The sequence below is a fragment of the Pezoporus wallicus genome, unplaced genomic scaffold, assembly GCF_028554395.1.
Source record: "Pezoporus wallicus isolate ANWC-B61680 ecotype Strahan unplaced genomic scaffold, APGP_CSIRO_Pwel_v1 contig_8188, whole genome shotgun sequence".
Lineage (NCBI taxonomy): Eukaryota > Metazoa > Chordata > Aves > Psittaciformes > Psittacidae > Pezoporus > Pezoporus wallicus.
Window position 1 is genome coordinate 1,960,617 of NW_026640104.1, and position 19,118 is coordinate 1,979,734.

The 19,118-nt window shown below is 43.1% G+C and overlaps 1 protein-coding gene across 16 annotated transcripts in view; it reads left to right on the top strand.

Moving 5' to 3' along the window:
- FGFR2 (fibroblast growth factor receptor 2) overlaps positions 1–19,118 on the top strand; it is an 86,708-nt gene that overhangs the window by 37,124 nt on the left and 30,466 nt on the right. For 9 of the 16 annotated variants that reach the window (XM_057417281.1, XM_057417293.1, XM_057417295.1 and 6 more), the window contains 2 exons: positions 16,795–16,985; positions 17,818–17,965. In XM_057417281.1, the coding sequence (XP_057273264.1) occupies positions 16,795–16,985; positions 17,818–17,965 (339 nt within the window). The remainder of the gene's footprint in view (positions 1–16,794; positions 16,986–17,817; positions 17,966–19,118) is intronic. The other 7 variants (XM_057417294.1, XM_057417296.1, XM_057417285.1 and 4 more) reach the window with 1 other exon arrangement.

A 19,118-nucleotide genomic window follows, 5' to 3' on the forward strand; every position in this document is an offset into this window, starting at 1 on the left:
TAAGAGGTGACTTAGAAGGAAAAAGGCACTCTTGCAATATTGGGAGTTTTCCTTGCTGAAATGAAACTGGTTAAAAATTCCCCTTCCCTTCTCTGTCCCCTGCTCCTTTTCCTCGTTACTGCCCCAGCTGCAATCTGGCATGTTTTACACTGACCATAAATCTCTTCACCCATTTTTTTCCTAGCAAATGTGTTCCTGGATGATGTGGTCACTTGAGCAAATATTTGTCAGAAGCCCTCTCACCTCCTCTCCCCCTTTGAGCCTTTTGAATGTCTTACATTGAGGAATATTATGCAGAAGTTTATTTTTCCTGGCAGTAAATTATAGGGACCTGCATGAATGAATGGAATGGTAATAAGGATTATGTCATTTATTTAAATGTCTGTTCCTTTCCTATAGAGAGGCAGAAAAGTAAATAATGGGCTTTTTCAAAACTGACTAGTGATTTGAGGTGCTGGGTACCAGGCTGGTGGCACCCAAAGGAGCCTTGATTTCCCCTGGGGGAATAATCAGCATTTTCTGATGCTGAGACCCTGTGGGGTATGAAACCAGAAGTCCAAAAGCGATTTTTGCAAGTCATGACCAGCATTTTGGAGTTCTGTGTAATCATTTTACATGCTTTTCGCATCTAATTTCATGAGTTCAAGAGTGTAAACTAAAATATCTATGCTCAATTCACTGTGAGTCTCTTGAGAGATACTGCACTGGGGCTTTAACCTGAAAGGGGGATTGATGCTAGAGAGCTCAGCCATTGCTGTGTGGCTGAAAGCTTGTAATAATCATGGAGGTTGGGCATAAAACTGCTGAAGCAGTAAATTAAGGCTGGCCAGAAGGGGAAACTCTGACAGTTTTTCTAGTTAAGACAGTTCTACAGAAATTTATTTTGTCTCTTTTTCTGTTTTCATATAAATTTTCAGTTCCCACAGGGTTGCGGAGAGTTATGGATGTTTGTTTAGAGGCAATTGCGTATGTAGACTGCATCTGACAAACTTCAGGTTGTAATTTTGAGGCAAGTTCTGTGTGGAAAACTGTCATTTGAAAGCCTCTGAAATTGCTTTTCCTATATGGTTTAACTGGTTCCAGAGTTGATTAAGTGTAAGTAATAGCAAATGGTATTAAATATGGCAACGTCTTACACTAACATGAGCATCTGACTATATGCTGTAATGTAGAGAACCCTCTGATTATGTCACAGATTTGGGAGGTATCCCAGCAAAAAGCGTGCCAAATAATGACACAATGCTGGTTAGGAATAGGCCAATAACTTTCCAAACCTTGAACTCTTCTGACAATTAAAAACCTGGAGCCAGCAGGGCTGAGTAGTTTTCAGTCAGAATGTAGGTGTGAAGTATTCTCATTTTTACCTTGTAATTACTTGCAAGAACCCTCTTAAAATAGTCAACTGGGCTCAGATGGTCTCATTCAAATTTACAAACCTGGCAACACCACTGAGCTGCATTTTTTACAATGGGAGTAGAAAATACCAAAGAAAAAAGCAGCAAGCTGTTGGCAGCCTCTCTGTATCGCACGGGATACTCGTGCACATTGACAATATTAACAGGGAATTGTCCATTCGAGTTGGCCAGGATATTCTGTGTTGGACAAAGTTATTCTTTACATGTTTGGGATACCCCGATCCACTGCCTTTTTGTCTCTCCTCCTCCATTTCTAAACAGGGACTTAAGAAGGCTGACTGCAAGACTTTGCCCAGGGATACAAACGGGTTAGACGCAGTAGTGGCAAATGGTGGCAATACAAAGCTTACGTTAGGATCCTGTAGAAAGGAGATGAGTTGATTTTAGCTTCTTATTGGAGTCCTACCCAAAGGCTTCAATTACTATCAAATACTTAATGTCCAAGGCAACGTGACAATACACAGTAATTGCTTACAACTGAAATGTGGAGAGGCTGGGAGAAGGAAATGTCACTGTCCATTTTATAGATGAAAACCTGAGCTGTGGAGCGATAAAATTTCTTGCCCTGGGTCACACAGGAAGCTGGTGGCAGAGCCAAAAAGTAAAGCTGGTACTTGAATCCTAATCCAGGACTTTAATTAAAAGAATGTTCTTTCTCTTGCACAGTTTAGCCCATCAGCTGAAGTGCCTTTTTATTCTTTTGTATTTAACAGTAGGTAGAAACTTGCATTTTTATAGTAAGCTTACTAATCAACTAACTCCTTTCTCATTAAACATATATAAAGTCGTGCAGTCTTAAGGGAGAATGAATGAAAACGATGTGGTTTTCACTTACGAGTTGTATTGTAGTGAATCCGGGTTGGAAGAAGCAACGTGGGAATGCAGCCATTGAGACTTGTATATAATTAGATCACTCTTGGATTGCAATTATCGCTAGAGTACAATTTCAGCAGCGGCAGTTCTGTTTAAGCATGGAAGTAACTAATTGAATTTATATTTTAACAGCAAAAGAAAAAGATTAGCCTTTGAACAGCCCTAGTGCAGGTAGCCATTTCTGTCCTATTTAATGTCATCATCCAGGGAAACAAAAGATGGTTTGGTTTCAGGTGGTGTTTGGCACTACCCAGTTTGTTAGCTTTCATAAGCAGCTGCCGTAGCACAACACCTCTTCCAAGAATGTATAAGAAGACTGCTGTTTACTATAAAAATGAACATTACATGTCACAAATATATAGTTTTAGAAAGGTCCGTTTGCAGCCAGGTTAGCTGTGCTTTGGCCAGTTTCTAATTTGCCTAATAGCACTGCCTTTGGCTCTCGTTACTGAGGAGTGAACTCCAGAGGTGGCCACACAGTTGTCCCTTACCAGTAATTCGTATTTTCATATGAAAACAGTGTGAGAACTACTTCTCATCCAGGGAGCACTTTAAATGACTCTCGGTTTAAAGCTTGTGCCCCAGAAATCTCATGTATGAGTGGTTTTACTGACGGGTGTGCAGAAAAATGCTTTTATTCAGAACTCCTGGAGGTTTTAGAGGGCTGGGGGGCGTGAATTTTACTCTGGCTTTTTACAGCATGTTGTTAAAAAAGATCTGATTAAAACAGAATCAACTTTTTTTGCTATTGGTGGTTCACTGTTTATATTTCCCTTAGTTTAGGCAGAAGAAAGAACTTTGCCTTTGTTTCTACTCAGTTTTATTTTTGGCTTCTCATGTGCTCTCAGTCTCTAGCTGCGAACATGGCACGGACACATATTTTTCTGTTAAAGACATGTTTCCATTTTGTCATTCCCGGATTCATAAAAACATATGCATTGTTATTTGCTTTGTGCCAAGGCTTGTTTTGTCAAAACAAAGCTCAGAAGTAGCTTGACTGAGCTATAGTATGTCCCTTAATTTCCAAAGAATTATATTTAGGATTCAGGTTACTGTGAAAAAGGAACTGACATCAACTAAATACATGCCTTGGACGTTGCATCACTGATGTCTGGCAGGACTGAAGCGTAGGTATTACAACCAAGCCTAAACTTGTATTTCTGGCAGATGTGCTTGTAGTTGTTGACTACCTCTTTACATGGACAAGCTTTGGCTTGATGTCTTCACCCAGGTGCTTGCGGCAAGGGACATGATGAGACAGGGGCTGAAAGCGTGAAGGAATCTGTACTGATGCTTGCCCTCAGGGGTTTGGTTAGGCCGAGAGGGAAGAAGACTTTATTTAATGTACTGATAAGCCCAAGTGTGGACTTTACACCTGGCACTAGGCTTTTGGCAAGGTGTGTGCACCTGAGAAGAAATTACACAGATTGTTTAGTGCTGGAGGCTGTGCGGTTTGCTCCTGAAAACAAAGACCACAGTGTGATGGTTCAGCTAAGGGAAAAGGCAAGCGTACGTTTTCCCCCTCCCCTTTCTTTATAAGGTAAAAATATTCCAACCCCCTGGTTTTACAGCGTTAAAGCTTCTGATTTCATTGGAGTAGTCTGGCTAAATTATGTTTTATGGACAAATACTAGTGTCATTACTTCATCTACTGAGTGAACAGTGAATTTGTCATGTTTGGAATGCTTCCTGCAGAGTCTGCTGGGGGAGGACTGGTCTCCCTGTCCCACTTTCTTATTACAGCCCCAAGGCAGGTATTTCTCTTTCTTTTGATGAATGATGAACAGGATATTGTTTCAGCTCTGTTATTATCATTTTTAATCATGCCTTCTAATTCGCGCAGTATCCTACTTGTGGAAATGCAAGTAGGAATTTGCAGGAGTTGTCTGAAGATGCTAACAAGACTGTTGTCTTGTCAAATGTGCAATTGGCATGTGTCGAAAGCCACGTCTGTGCCTAATAAGAGAGGCTTTTTGGTCTGATCCAGTCTTTTCTAACAAACTTATTACTGAAAGAAATGAGTGTAATTGGCAGTAAATTGGTAAAGTTACATCCTCTTAAAAAGTGCTGTCACAACTATAGAAAAATCATAAGTGAGCTGTGATACAGACTGGATGAATGGGCCATATTAAAGGCAAACACAAGGCTATTGATCGTGCCTGCCTTATTAATGAGGAGTTTGCACCTTCATTTCTTCGTGTTGTCTGTGAGGGTGGGAGGAAATGCAGAGGAGGGACAGCCCCATGGCTGTAGTGGGATATCTGGCCTGCACTGGGAAAGATGAATCCCAACCGACCACCACACTGGTGGTTTTGGGATTGACTAGGATTAAGAACAACGTAGCAAAGCTGGAAGTAGATGGAGGCGACGCTTAGCAGAAGCCATCAGGGGTTGTTGCATGGCTGAGACTGGCAAGAGACAGGATTGGGAATATACAGGACTGAAAGGCTGTAGGGAGTCTTTGCAGAGATTTTCAATGTAGCAGAGGAAGAACCCTTGAGGGATGGTGTCAAGGTGAGATAGGTAAGAGGACAAAAGATCAGAGGAGGGCCATAAAGATTATCAGGAGGGTGGAACCTCTCCTATGAAGACAGGCTGAGAGAGCTGGGCTTATTCAGCATGGAGAAGGTGCAGGGAAGACCTTATAGCAGCTTCCAGTGCCTAAAGGGGTCATACAAGATAGCTTGTTAAGCGCTTTTGAATATTGAATTGAGATTATTTTTTTCCTGTTTCTCTTTAGAAGGTTGCATGAACATGGTGAAATCTTTAACTGTTCATGAAAGTAAAACTGATGCTGTCAGATCCTGAGTGGAGTTAAGAACTCAGCATGGCAGCGCATTGGTTGGAGTACAGTTAGTCTTTACCATTTTTGCAACGCTTGTGAAAGTCTAAAGTTATATATCCTTTTAGGGCTTTGTAAGCACCGTCACAAATGAGGTGGTCAAAACAGTTGCTCTTAAGCTGTTCGTGTATTCTGCATTTACAAGTGCATATACTTTCGTTGGTTAGTGTTTATATCTGCAGCATTGTTTCTGCTGTTAGACTGGATTATATGCCCTACTGAGCACCATAATTTCATTGTAGCAGTTGGTCTCAAAGGTACTTTTCCTCTGATATCTGTGCTCGTGCACTGTCTAGAGTGTTCTGTGAAACCCACCCGTGTCTACGTTTGAATGAATATTACAACAAATGATGTTTCCTTCCTTCCCCCTTAACTTCAGTGGAATCGTCTCAGAAAGCAGTTCCGACACCCACTGCTCAGCCAGAGGCTGGTGATGGTGCTTCTGGCTCTTGGCTTCATGTAGGTGGTCGTCCAGATTGTATGCTGAAAGGCAGGAAAATGTGGGTGCAGAAGAGTTGTGGTTTAATCTCAGCCAACAGCTAAGAACCACCCAGCTGCTCACTCACTGCCCTGGTGGGGTGGGGGAGAGAATTGGAAGGGTAAAAGTGAGAAATGTCGTGGGTGAGATAAAGACAGTTTAATAGTTGACATAAAAAAAAATAATAAGAATTAGAATAATAATAACAATTTTAATGAAAAGGGAAACAACAAAGAGAGAAATAAACCCCAAGAAAAATGAAGTGTTGCAAATGTAAAGCAATTGCTCACCACCAGCTGACCAATGCCCAGCCAGTTCCGGAGCCACTTCCTGATTTATATACCGACCGTGATGCCACATCATATGGAATATCCCTTTGGTCAGCTGTGTCTCCTCCTGGCTTCTTGTGCACCCCTGGTCTACTCACTGGTGGGGTGGTGTGAGAAGCTGAAAAAACTCCTTGGCTTGGTGTAAGCACTGCTTAGTAACAACTAACACATCAGTGTGTTATCAACGTTATTCTCATCCTAAATCCAAAACATGACACTGTACCAGCTGCTAGGGAGCAAATTAATTCTATCCAAGCCAAAACCAGGATAAGAAGGGAGGTCAAGAATTGTAGAAAGTAACAGAGAACAGCTTTCTTGGTTTGGAGCACAAAGCTTGTGTCCAAGCATGGCCAGCCTAAGTACTTGGTATGAAACCTATTGCATCTGGCAAACTTTACCTAGGTTTACTTGATTTAATAGAAATATAATGACAAATGTGTATAATCAGGGCCTCTCAAGAGCAGTCTTCAGCATCTGCTCCAACGTTTAGAGCAGGTTATGGATACTGTGTTGTAGAAGTGAGGGACATCTCCTCTCTCTTGACGTGGGACCACATGATAGCAAACTTCATCACTAAAGAAGGTAAAGGCCGAGTGTCTTGAGGCTGAGTCAGGATGGTCCAGCACAGAGCATTGAAACTCTAGGTGCTGGAGCTTCTCCTGTTCTGAGAGCCTGCACACCAGGTATGTGGACAGTCAGCCACTGGTTGGCTATGTCTAGCAGGGAGAGGAGGGAGAATACCACTGTGCTTCCCATAACTTCTTGCCTGTTTTGCTCAGTAGAGCCTATGTATAAGAAAAGAGGGAGAAGTGTGCAAGTGTCAGAGCTTTTAAAGGTTTACACAGTCTTTTCACAGTCTTTTCCATTTCACTTTAAAGGCAGAGCTGTTTGCAGGAAAGGAAACATGGAGGATGCAAAATATGCAGTCAGGTCACAACAGCAACAGCAATAATAACTCCCACTGTGTGCTTTGTGGCATCACTGGGTGTACTGGTTAGTTAAACCCACTGCAGCCGGGAGAGAGCATCATCACTATGGGAGAGATGCTATTTGCCAGGCGTACAGTAAATCTTTGGCAGAGCCTACTGGAGAGCCCAGTCCAATGGTGCTGGACCCCAGCGTTATCTCTGGTTATTCTCACGCAGCTGAGTGCTGGGAGCTGTGCACAGTACAAAGGAAGATACCTCTGTCTGTAAAAAACAATGCAGTCCCTGGAAACCACCAGAACAAAACAATTTGACCACTTGTCTGTGAGAAGCCACAAGCTGTTTTTCACATTCTCTTGTAGCCTTTTTGTTTTAGGGTGCACTGAAAAGAATTCCAATGGTAATTTCAGCTCCTCATTGTTCTATTTCCCATGTTTTTTTCACACCAAAGTGAGGCCTCTCCTTCCTTTGTTCAGACATGTGAAGCTTTTGCTTAAGCATGCACTGTGTGAGGGATACTGCAAGTGAACTCCGAGGTTAGTGTTGGAGCAACGCCTCTTGCTGCTATGGCTTTTTTTGCTCCGTGGGGCTGATGAAACCCACGCGGTGCTCCCCTGACAAAAGGGCTTTGCTCTATGGACAAACTGCTCTTAAAACCCTGTTGATAATTTCGTGTTGTAAAACAAGAGTGTTCACGTTGCCTGCCTTAGCCCTGGGCTTGCTGGGTGTACATGTGATTTGAAAGGACAGCTTTTAACTAGTTCTGATTGTGATTCTTTTCTCCCCTACTGTTTTCACTGACATCAGTGGACTTCGTATCAAGCCAGATAAGTCAGTCTGGCTTGCTTTCTTTTCCCTGGCTTGCTGCCATATGAGAAAGAGGTGTGCAGATGAACTTGTGCTGTAAAAGTGTTAAGCAAAGATGGATTTTAGCTAAGATGCACATAGGGTACCAAGCTGAAGCCATGCCATAGAGCTATCCAAAGAGACAGATGGGATAACATCAGTGGGAGCTTTGCCTGCTGGAGCAGCAGTGCCATTACTTCAAATTGGAGGTGAAGGTGGTGAAACCAAGGACAAAGAGTTAGAATGCACCTGATTAGTTTCTGTAAAGGTTTTAAAAGGCACTTCCTTTTCCTTAGGTGGCTTTGGAAAGTAGGAGAGCTTGAGTGGCACAAGGAATTTGGATGGGGTGGCAAAGACTTTGCTCTGGGTAGCAAATGGGTCTGCTCCTGTTGTCTGTGACAGTCTTCACTCTTTAGAACTAGAATGCTTTAATAGTCTTCAAATGTTTAATTGTATGAGAAAGTATTCACTGACAGCAGGGAATATATGGAGTCTGATTCCCTGCTGTCTCACTTTATGCTGACTGTTGATACTGGTCCACAAACCAAAGCAGGGATGGAGGTTTGGGCCCAACAGTTATGAATGGTGAAGTGTCTGACACAGCAGTAGAAAGAAATACCTCCAGTTTACATAAAAGGCTTCTAAATGTGAGGACAAAGGGAGCTCAGAAAGTGGTTATGGAGGTTAGCCCCTCAGTCCCATCTGCTTGAGCAGATCACTGTGCTGCTCCAGGCCTCACCATGTTCACCCATAAGGGCCAGTGATACCCCTTTGAGCTCTTGGCCACTGAGAAGACTTCTTCAAGTAGTATTGGGCTGACAGGAAATGCTGTACATGGAGACTCCTGCTGTACAGGAACATTGACTAGATGAACATTTGTTGGCTAATACGTCCTGATAAAAGATGCCAAAATTTGTAAGGCATGATTTCATCAGCACTGATGATACTGGTCTGATCCATAAGCTATTCACTAGTCTGCCTGAAAAGCTCCTGCTCTTCATCAAGTACTCTTGCCAGGGATGGACACCAGCACACTTTATCTCTTAGCGTTTAATGACAATGATTTGTTATTCCTTGTAGCCTTAAAACGTCTGATTTTGCAGAGTATGGGAAGAGAGCATTGTCCCTAACTTGCTGTGGATGCTACCTTAGCGTGCATGGATTACCTAGGAAGAGATGGTTTGAGGGGTGTGTATGTATGCACATTGAAATGGAACATGACAGTTCTGCAGCACTCCTGAGTTGGCCATAAACAACATGCAGTGCTTCATACTATGCAGAGAGGAAACCAAACTGATGTGCAGCTGCTTAGAAGCTGCTCAGCCCCTGGCTCATGTGTATGTACTGTATGGTGTTAATTAGTAGAGGCATTTGCCTACACCTGCTCCATTGTTCCTGGTCGTTTGAAAGCACAGCCAGCACTCAATCTTGCTCCTCCATACCATGGAATAATTAGTGGAGTTTCTATATTTTCCTTCCAGCACCTCACCAGCAATTGCTTATTGCTGGAGAAAGGAAGGGAAGGTTTGGTTTGGCCCTTGCGTAGAAAGCTACCTCGAGGAGGAAATTCCTGTGGGGACTCCGACATCTGTCTGGTTCGACCCCTCCTATGCCACTCCACCTGGACCTATGGAGAGCAAGTGTGGTTTCAAATCGGGTCCTTTGTACGAACTTGGATAATGCTGGATTTATAAAGAAATCGAGTTGCAATTCCTCATGTGCCTTGGCTGCTCCTGGAGCTCTCCTCACGAGAACTCTGTAATTAATCCAGCCTCGGAGTGCTTGTGAACTGAGGCCAGGTTTGCAGCACATGGCGGTGGGATGTTTCATGAGGGACAGCGATCCTTGCAAACCGGTTCCTTTGCTGCCAGCTGGGGCAGGGTAGAAACTTGATAGGATTCCACTCACTGAATGGTGAAGTATTGCTAAAAATTAAATATTTCTTTTAATGGTTGATATTTACCCCAATAGGTAGTGATGTAATAGGGGCTGCGGTTGGTGCAGTGGCTTTAGTAAATGCCCTCGCCCAACGGTAGGTATCACACCACCAAAACCCATCATGAGAGCCCGTAATAACAGTATGAATATGTACAGTCTCAATAGAGATGCCAGAATTTGAATATAGAGACGCTGGTTTGCACAGGTAGAGAGTTGTTCTCAAACTGTGGCAGAAGTGGTCATTAGTGCCTCTTCTGAGAAGAAATGGTATTTCAGCTTTGAGGTGGCACAGGGTGCGTGACCTGTGGGAAGCTGGAGCCGTACCTGAGAGGTTTTACCTTCCTGTCAACTCCAAGCAGTGGTTAAGGCACCTGAGAAGTTACCATATAACTGCATTTTCTACTGGGGCAGTTTGGATAGTCCCTTGGGTATCATTTGGAAGAAGGCATGAAGAAGGGGTTCTGGGTGTCCTGGAGATGGGGCTCGTCTGTGGGTCATTTCGTGGCACAAGGGATATCAGGTAGATACGTCTCTAAAGTATCTGCCAAGGGCATCCCCTGACATGTTGCATTGTTGGATAGAAGAGGACACACGCAGTTAATTCAGAGACAGAGCCATGTAGCAGCATGTTCCCCCATCATCAGGGCTGCTCCCAAGCCTCAGTGGCCTTCTGGGAGCCCCCATGTTAGGTATATGACTCAGTGGAACTAGCGGGAGAGTGTGGGTGAAGGCAAAACATAGGAGAAATATTTCAGTCTGAGTATATGATGAAAAGTCTGTGATTTGATTTTTATAAATAGAAATATATATACATATATTTTTTTGAAGGCTGAAGAGTCAATCTTGCAAGCTTGAGAGGCTAAGCCAAGGCAAGAGGCTGTGATTGCAATCTGGCCTAAATCACTGTAGGATGCTTTTGAGACCCATAATTTACTGGATAATTAGCATTTTCCAAAGCAACAGATGTTGCACGATCGGAAGGAAGGTGGTTGGGAATGGGCAGTGTTTTCATTGAATGGGGTCCAGGCGGCTGCTTGAAGGCTTCTTGAGCAAAATAAGCAAGTAGAGCCGAGCATGCTGTGCTGACCAGGGCAAATGAAGACGAGGGCATGGCAGGTCTGTGTTTTCATTTAAGCTGAGAGACAGCTGGGGCTGCTTCATTTTTCATTTGCTGATGTCTGGTTACACAGAACCTCTGCCAGGGGCTATCGATCCAGAAGTGTTGCTGGTGCACTGAGAGGCATCGTTTGAGGGAACCCCTCTGTAGCTTCACAGTGGCAGCCGTCAAGACAACTCCTTTGGAGTCAGTAACATTTCAAAACTGGTATTAAAGACTCTGATAAATGTGTCTCATTATAAACTGTGGAGAAGAATTGGATAACTTTTTCCCCATCCCTTTCCTTCCTCTCCCTCCCATTAACTGAGGATCTCTTCATTGTCCCCAGAGCTCATGTTTGGTCTTGCATTTGTTATTCAGCTTTTATTTTCCTAGCCCGCACTCGAATCCCACATTTGGAAGGAGAGGAAACAAGCAAAATCAAAAGGGGGAAAATAAGAGTAGTTTTCATTTATTTATTTATTTTCTTAATGAATCGGATGCCTTATGCAAAGCCCATTGAATTCCATGTGAGTTTTCCCCCTGACTTCAATGGGCTTTGGTTCTGGCTTTTAGCTCCCATGAAAGGTCCTGAACTGTCTGTGCTGGGGTGACAAGGAGCCTTGGATAGACAATTGCCAGAGCTCTTCTCAGCCCCTGGCATAGCCACGTTGCTAAGGAGACTTGGCTTCAGGATGGGCCCCAGAGCTCAGCCCTTCCGGGGTTATTGTCTTCTCTCCCTGCCAAGCCACTCCAGTAGCAGCAGAGACACTCTTTCAGTCACAATATGCTCTACTTGGGCCTCTGGCAGAAGCAGATCCTGCCCTGCATCTTCCCTCTGCCAGCACGCTTGGCGAGCAGCCTCTCTTCCTGCAGTTATTCCATCCCTGCATCCCCTACACTGGGTCTTGGAGTGGTGTGATCGCATCCCTCTTGTTCTGTTGGCTGTGGAAGCAGGGGGTTTGGCTCCTACCACCCACCTCTTCACCCCAGTGTCTTCACCTCATACATTTGCATCATGACTGTTTGGTCTCCTGTTTGGTTTCCTGCTATGTTGGCTGCAGCTATCAGCAAGATTTGGAGGAGATAGAAAAAGCCAAGGATGGGAGAGAGATGAGGCCCTTTTGTAGGAATCTCCTGTCCAGGGACTTAAACTTCTTAAAGAGCCAATAGGACTCCTTGGGAAGCGTGCAGGCTCTGGTTGTCATTTCCAGGATGGTTCTTCCAGTCATTTCTCCTTCCATCACCTGTGGCAGGATGAGCCTGGGTTTGTCCAGCCTTGAGCAAAGGCGACTCAGGAGAGACCTTGTCACCATGTTCCAGTGTTTAAAGTGGCTACGAAAAGGGGGGAGAATCCCTTTTTACAAGGAGTCATATGGAAAAGATGAGGGGTGACGGGCACAAGTTACTCCTGGGAGATTCCAATGGGACACAAGAGGAGAATTTTTCACAAGAACAACCAGCCATTGCAATAATCTCCCCAGGAAAGTGGTGGATTTCCCAGCGTTGGACACTTGAGATTCAGCTGGACAGGGTGCTGGGACATCCAGTTTTGATCATGCTTTCCCTAGAAAGGCTGGACCAGATCATCCCTGAGGCCCTTTCCAAGCTGGTATTCACTGATTCCATGATTGGGCTCTCAGCTACCTCCAGGTGTCCTGCAGGGCCGGGTGCTGCTTGAGCAGTTCCTTCAACGTGCCAGTTTTGCGGAAACTTGGAATTTTCCAACTTTCCTGGATTCTTTGCAGTTTTCTTTCTTGGAGGAAGGTATTCTGAAGTTTTAACATTAACCGGCTAAATGACAGTTTCTTTCAAGCCATTGAGCAGGTATCTTTGTCAGTCATCTTTTCAGATAGCGAGTCTGTTTGTCTATAGATAAGCAAGGAGAATTGCTCACCCTGAGCACTTCCAAAGTGGTGTAAAAGTTAGCTGCTTGTGGCCTTGAGTATGATATTCCTCACGTGAGCAATCATTTTCACTCTGCCTTTTGCAGATAGCTGACTCCTCAAATGGGGGTGATGTTGGTTTTGTATCTAAACTTCAAGTTGAAGAAAGCAAGCTGGTGTCTTATCTCTTAAGGTGGGAACCAGCATTAAGCATGCTTTCTCTCTAAAAAGCGTTCTTAAAGTTAGGCTGTGGGAAGAATTAGAATACAAATGAAATGTAACATATGGAAATTTATATGTAATTATCAGTTTGGCTCAATTTCGGATCAAGACACAGAAAATACTGTTCAATTTTAACCACTTTTAAACACCCATTACATTTGCTTTTAAACATCTATGGCATTTCAGTTGAACCAGGAAGGTCTGCTTGAGAAAGCAGGGCCTATCTATGAAAAACCTTGTAGATCTGTATGTAGTTCACTAGGTAACTAATATTTCTATTTCATTTATGGTTTAGTGTGCTTAAAGGCAGCTCATCTGTGGGGTGATTTTCCATATGCATATACTGTTGACTTGATCTTGAAGTGTGTTTGCAGTGAGAGTGGACAGGCAGCAAAGATTTATTTCGTGAGGTTCTGATTCAATTTGGTATCAATGAGCAAGAGGAATATTGAAAACAGTAAGGCTACAGAGGCATGAGATGGGTTGCTAACTTGTTTTGTATGAAAACTCTGTCTGAGTTAAGTATCTAGAGATGTCTCGTTTAGCAGTGATCCTGGTTAGAAATATTAGGGGTTTTTTTTTAGGGCTAATGATAAAATTAGTTTCACCAACCTTTTAGACTCCTTTGCTAGTCTTTAGTAGAAAAGAACACGCTGTTTCCATCTAATATTTGTGTAGCCAGTTGTTTGAGTGATGATATCTGCTTACACATGTACAGCTTGTATTTTAAATGCTAAATAGTGATGTGAGATTTATGAATATGGTTTTGACAGCACCTATGCTTAAGCAGAGTCCTTAGATGCGTGTGGTTTGCAGAGAAATAGGAAAGACAGGGTAACAACCTGAAATGGCTATTTCTAAGAAATGATACTGTATAGGATCATACTTGGTCATTTGTAATTAGAGGAGTTTCTCCATATTTAGTTATTTTCCCCAATACTGAGTGTTTCTTGCTGTCTTTGTCATGAAACCCTGCTGAATTTGCATCACGATGGTTATGTTGTGCTGTTTGCCTGTGTGGGCATAGAAATATCCCTTTCTGATGAGGTGGGGGTGTCGACAAAAACCAATCATTGCCCCATATGTTGGAGGGCAACCAAAGTTTCTTTTTAGCACACTTACCCTAAAAGAAGAAATTTCACAACTGGCTACACATTCACACCTATACATATGCACACACTTCATTTAGGTGTTTTAAAGGAATTTGGGACGTAGAACGTAAGAACTCTGCTTTTACTTCTTTGCTTTGCCTCCTCTTTTCTGGTAGAGGAAATGTTTGACAGTCATCAATAAAAGATTAAATCATTGATGGCTATCGGGGTAAACTAAACACATTTCATGTGTTGATGCTGGCATAGTAGGAACTTTTCCAAGATGTTTCAGGCCTCATTCTCTGGTTTGTTTAAGGGCAGAGAATAAGGTCACAAAGGAAATCAAACCCTTATGTGGAGAAATGAAACATGAGGCCTACTGACTTCTAAAAAACATTTTAAATAACATTCTCTAAGGTTTCATTTTATACTGAAGGCAGCTGTAATAAGTTTTGGAAGATGGTGTAAGGTTTCTATTAAAGAGAGATTTTTTTGCTTGCTGTTTTTGTACCCAAATGAAGGAGCGAGAGAGATGGAATTAAAGCTTATTTAGTTTAAGGTGAGAAACTACAAGTTCTCCCCAGAACTGTAAAATAGTAATTTATGTGTTCTACTGTAATTTGCAAATTAAAAAATAGATCTTTGTTCCTAGATCTTAGAAAATGACACACAGAGCCTTGGAATAATTTAATAACTGCAACAACAAATGCACTTTTGCCACAAGTAAAATAAGACTGCTGCTTTGTAGCATGCTGCCAGCGTAGCCTCACTGAGTAAATTCCCAGTAGATGTTTGCTGCACGCCAAATATACTGGGCTGTATAAAAGATCCCATTGTTCCATGGGCATCATTATTTGCTATTATACTCGCAATGTTTGCTTGTGAAACAGTTTATTGGAAACCAGTATGTTTAAAAAGGAATGCTTGGTTTGAAATTCTGTTGATTTGGCTCGTAACGTTCAAAGGTTTTACAGCATACAGCCTCTAAAAATAAATACTGAGGTCCACTGCTCCTTAACTTATCTTTGAAAGAATTCCTGGAGCAGGGGGGAAAGGACAGCTCAGGGTGGGCAGTGGGTGTTTCACTTCTAATTCATAGGTTGAAAGTATAAATAGGTCTGTATTAACTTTACGTTCTTATAAAATGAAATGGACAGCGCTGGGCTTGCAGGAAGAATCCTGGAATGATTTGGGTTGGAAGGGAGCTTAAAGCTCACCTAGTTGCAATGTGAAGATCTCCCACCTTAACACACCAAATGACCAACTACAAATCAGAGAAAACTGCATTAGTAGATCTGCCTTATGGCTGGAAACAGAGATGTGTCTGTGGCAGATGCAATGGCTTCTGGTCCCTCTTAGGAGATGTTTACAATCAGCATCTGCCCAACTCTGACCACAGAGTTGGAAGGAAGGAACCTTAAAGCTCATCCAGTTCCAACCCCTGCCACAGGCAGGGACACCTTCCACTAGAGCAGGTTGCTCCAAGCCCCTGTGTCCAACCTGGCCTTGAACACTGCCAGGGATGGGGCAGCCACAGCTTCTCTGGGCACCCTGTGCCAGCGCCTCAGCACCCTCACAGGGAAGAGCTTCTGCATAAGAGCTCATCTCAGTCTAATCTAAGAAGGTGGAGAGTTCCCTGCTAGGCTAGTGAGACTGCATCTTTCTGAGGGTTTTCTGGGAAGAGTGACATTGTCCATCCCACTCACTGAATTCAAAGCAATTTGGTAGGCAGGGTGCTGTTTTGAGGACTTTTCCTTCAAGCATCACATAACAAAAAGCCTTTATGCTTTGTCCATTTGCCTTGCCTGGCACAAAAAGGCCTTTGATGGCCCTGATGATGGGGAGCTGGCTCCTGCACTGCCCACCACCCAGAAGATTTTAGGTGGTTAGATCAGGCTTAATGGGGGTGATGAAAATGTGATGATTTCCCCAATGACTATGAATATCGCATCCACAAAATTGGGCTGGTAATGCTGGCTTCACTGGTTCTGTGGGTACCCAGGTGATACAGGGTACACTCGGTATGTTTAGTGATGTAAGGTTGTCCAAGAACGTTTGATAAATGCTGAAGCAAGTCCATGGATCCAAAGCTCTATCAGCTCACACTGAATATGCTGCAGTTTTCCAGAGGACTCTGTGTTTCCCTGTGTCCTGATCAGAATAAGAACAAACTGGTATTTCTGTTGCTGTGTTGGTAAAGCAGAGAGCAGCTATTGTGATAGCACTGGTCACAGCATTTTCAATAGTCTAGGTGCTTGGTGTGTGCATCCTGCTTGAGGACTTTCAGTGCTGAGGCTTCTACTAGTTTTGGGAAGTTCCCTTTCGTTGTTTTCTGGGTAGAGTGGCATTATCTGTCCTGCTCACTGGATAATAAAGCAGTTTGGTAACCAGGACTGTCATCTTGAGGACTTCTCATTCAATCATCACATAATCAGGTTTTAAAATGAATCAATAATTTTGCTTCTTAATTTGTAGAGTTTTAGTTCAATCAAAATGTTTTAAAATTCAGAGGTACTTATAATACCCAAGCAAACAACAAAAAAAAAAAAAATTTTACTTAATTCTTTCTGCACTGAGCTATGAAAAATGCTTAAAGTTTCTAAGCACAATTTCTCCCCTCCCCTCGAATAGCTGTTCTTTCTGTTACAAGTGTAGTGCTCAAGTCATCTCCTTTGAACTGCAGTTTTTGTTATAGGTTTTGGCCGCAGCGTTATTTCGGAGGAGTCAGCCAACAGGCTTACAGGGCTGTTTGGCTCGAGTTCACTTACAGTTTTCTTGGCAGCTCTGCTTATTTATGCATCTTTATTTCTCTCCCTCTCCCTCCTCCTCGCTGCCTCTCCCCACCCGAACAGAGCGGTCACCGCACAGGCCCATCCTCCAAGCTGGCCTCCCAGCCAACGCCTCTGCAGTCGTCGGAGGGGACGTGGAGTTTGTCTGCAAAGTCTACAGTGATGCCCAGCCTCACATTCAGTGGATAAAACACGTCGAGAAGAATGGCAGTAAATACGGGCCAGATGGACTGCCGTATCTTCAGGTTCTGAAGGTGAGGCTTTACAGATGCTGGAGATGGTGACGACCCCTTTAAAGCATCGAATGTACTTGGTGTAAATCCAGGAGTTTTGAGATGGGAACTTCTTGTGGAAGAGGAATTGTTTGTGTTAGAAGTGAAATAATGACTTAGATAAGCATTTGATTGTCTAAATTTTAATTATACAGTTTATAGACGCTGTTTTGCTCTTTTTTGCTTCTGTGAAGTCCTTTATCTCTGAATGTTTCAGGCGTGACTAATTCAGAAAAAAACGAAAACCCTCTTAAGACCACCATTGACATTTATGTATGGGTAGAACTCATCCAAAACATCCCTGGGACAATCGACTCCATTTCTTTCACGTTTCTTCAGCCTCTATTTCAAACTAACGTGACACCTGCTGTAAAAGCTTGTTGGCAGGGTTGGGTTTTCTGGATGCTGAGCCTGCAGAGATGTCCATTTTTTGCCGGTGTATCAGTGGTGGGGTTCTGAGCAAGCCTGACCAGGGAAACTCCACAGTTTTTGAGCTGGGTAGCATTGCCAAAACTCAGCACATTGGCAGGCAGGGCAGCCAGCTCTGTACCATCTTGTTCTATGCAGCCAGTGTAACAGCCCAGGTCCTTTTCCCCCCTCACCGCTGTTTTCTAGCTCCTCGTGTGATGCTTTTGATTTACCCCCCCCCCCCCAAAGCCCAACAAAACCCCCAAACAACCCCCAAACCTTCAATGTTTTGACTCTGTGTGAAGCGGAAGGCATATTCTTATGACGTGTTGGTGGTGGGACCATAGATTGGTGTCCGTTTTGGGCAGCAGTGACATTGTTCTCCTGTGTTATTGGTCTATTCTAGCATTCGGGGATAAATAGTTCCAATGCTGAAGTGCTGACACTGTACAATGTGACAGAGGCGGACGCTGGAGAATATATTTGTAAGGTCTCCAATTATATAGGGGAGGCCAACCAGTCTGCCTGGCTCTCAGTTCTGCCAAGTTTACAAGGTAACAATGTTTTTTAAAGCAAGCTGGATGTAGAAGCTGGAAAAAATGGTGCTTTGGGAGACTGCAGGCAGCTTGTAGGATAACTCTTTGGCCTTGTGGTATATGTGTAATCCTCCTTTGGTGATGCAACTGGTATTACACCAGCAGCCATGGAAAAATTCCCACAATATTCTGTGTGTACCATAACCACTGGTTTCTTCATTCTTTCTTGTGTCTGTGTGTTTATGTCACTTTTGTTGTTGATTCTGCATACTTTGCAGTTCACGTACAGGGTACTCATTGAATAAAGTAATTATGACCTATATATATTTCCATATATATATATATACATATATATATATGAAGTGTTCATAAAGTACCCATTGAAGCACAAATTAGGTCAATTTAATCACTTATAACTTCCCACATCACCTGTGAATGCACAGGGTGGGAGGGTTTCCCAGTTGTTATTCACACATTATTAACTGCATAATAACCCACCAATAATGCGACTACAACTCAGAACTACCTTTACTTTAAAATGGTCTGGTAAAAATGTGTTTATTCCCTCATCCTGTATTTCAAAGTAATGTCTTTGAATGGAACAGAGACAAAGAGTAACAAACAATTTCTCTAAATCTCCATCACAGAGACCTTGATGTCTTGCTGAGCCCATCTTTGGGCAGCTGGGAAGCTGTCTAAGATTTACTATGTCTGTATGAGTTTGGATAATCACTGATACACAGATTGGTTTGGTGCATAATGACTTGTCAAGGCAGAGATTTAACAAGTCTGGAAGGAAACCTGTTAAAAAAACCTCCAACTTCCAGAATTTATTTTTCCATCTTTAAGATTTAGATCTAGTGGAAGGTGTCCCTGCCTGGGGCAGAGGGTTGGAACTCAGTGATCTTTAAGGTCCCTTTCAACCCAAACCATTCTAGGATTTCCATTTCCTGGTTCTGGAACCTTTGTAAGGTCCAGTTTTTCTCTCCATTTGAGAGTCACAACTGATCTTTTGTTTGAACAAGAGCTGAGATACCTTCCACTGCACTTCTAAGCAAACCACCAGATATTACCAGACTTGTATTAAAACAACATTTGGCAACACTGCACAACGTAGCATGTTTATGTGAAGTGCAGTGGATGATGCAAGGGCCATGCGCTGCTTAAGACA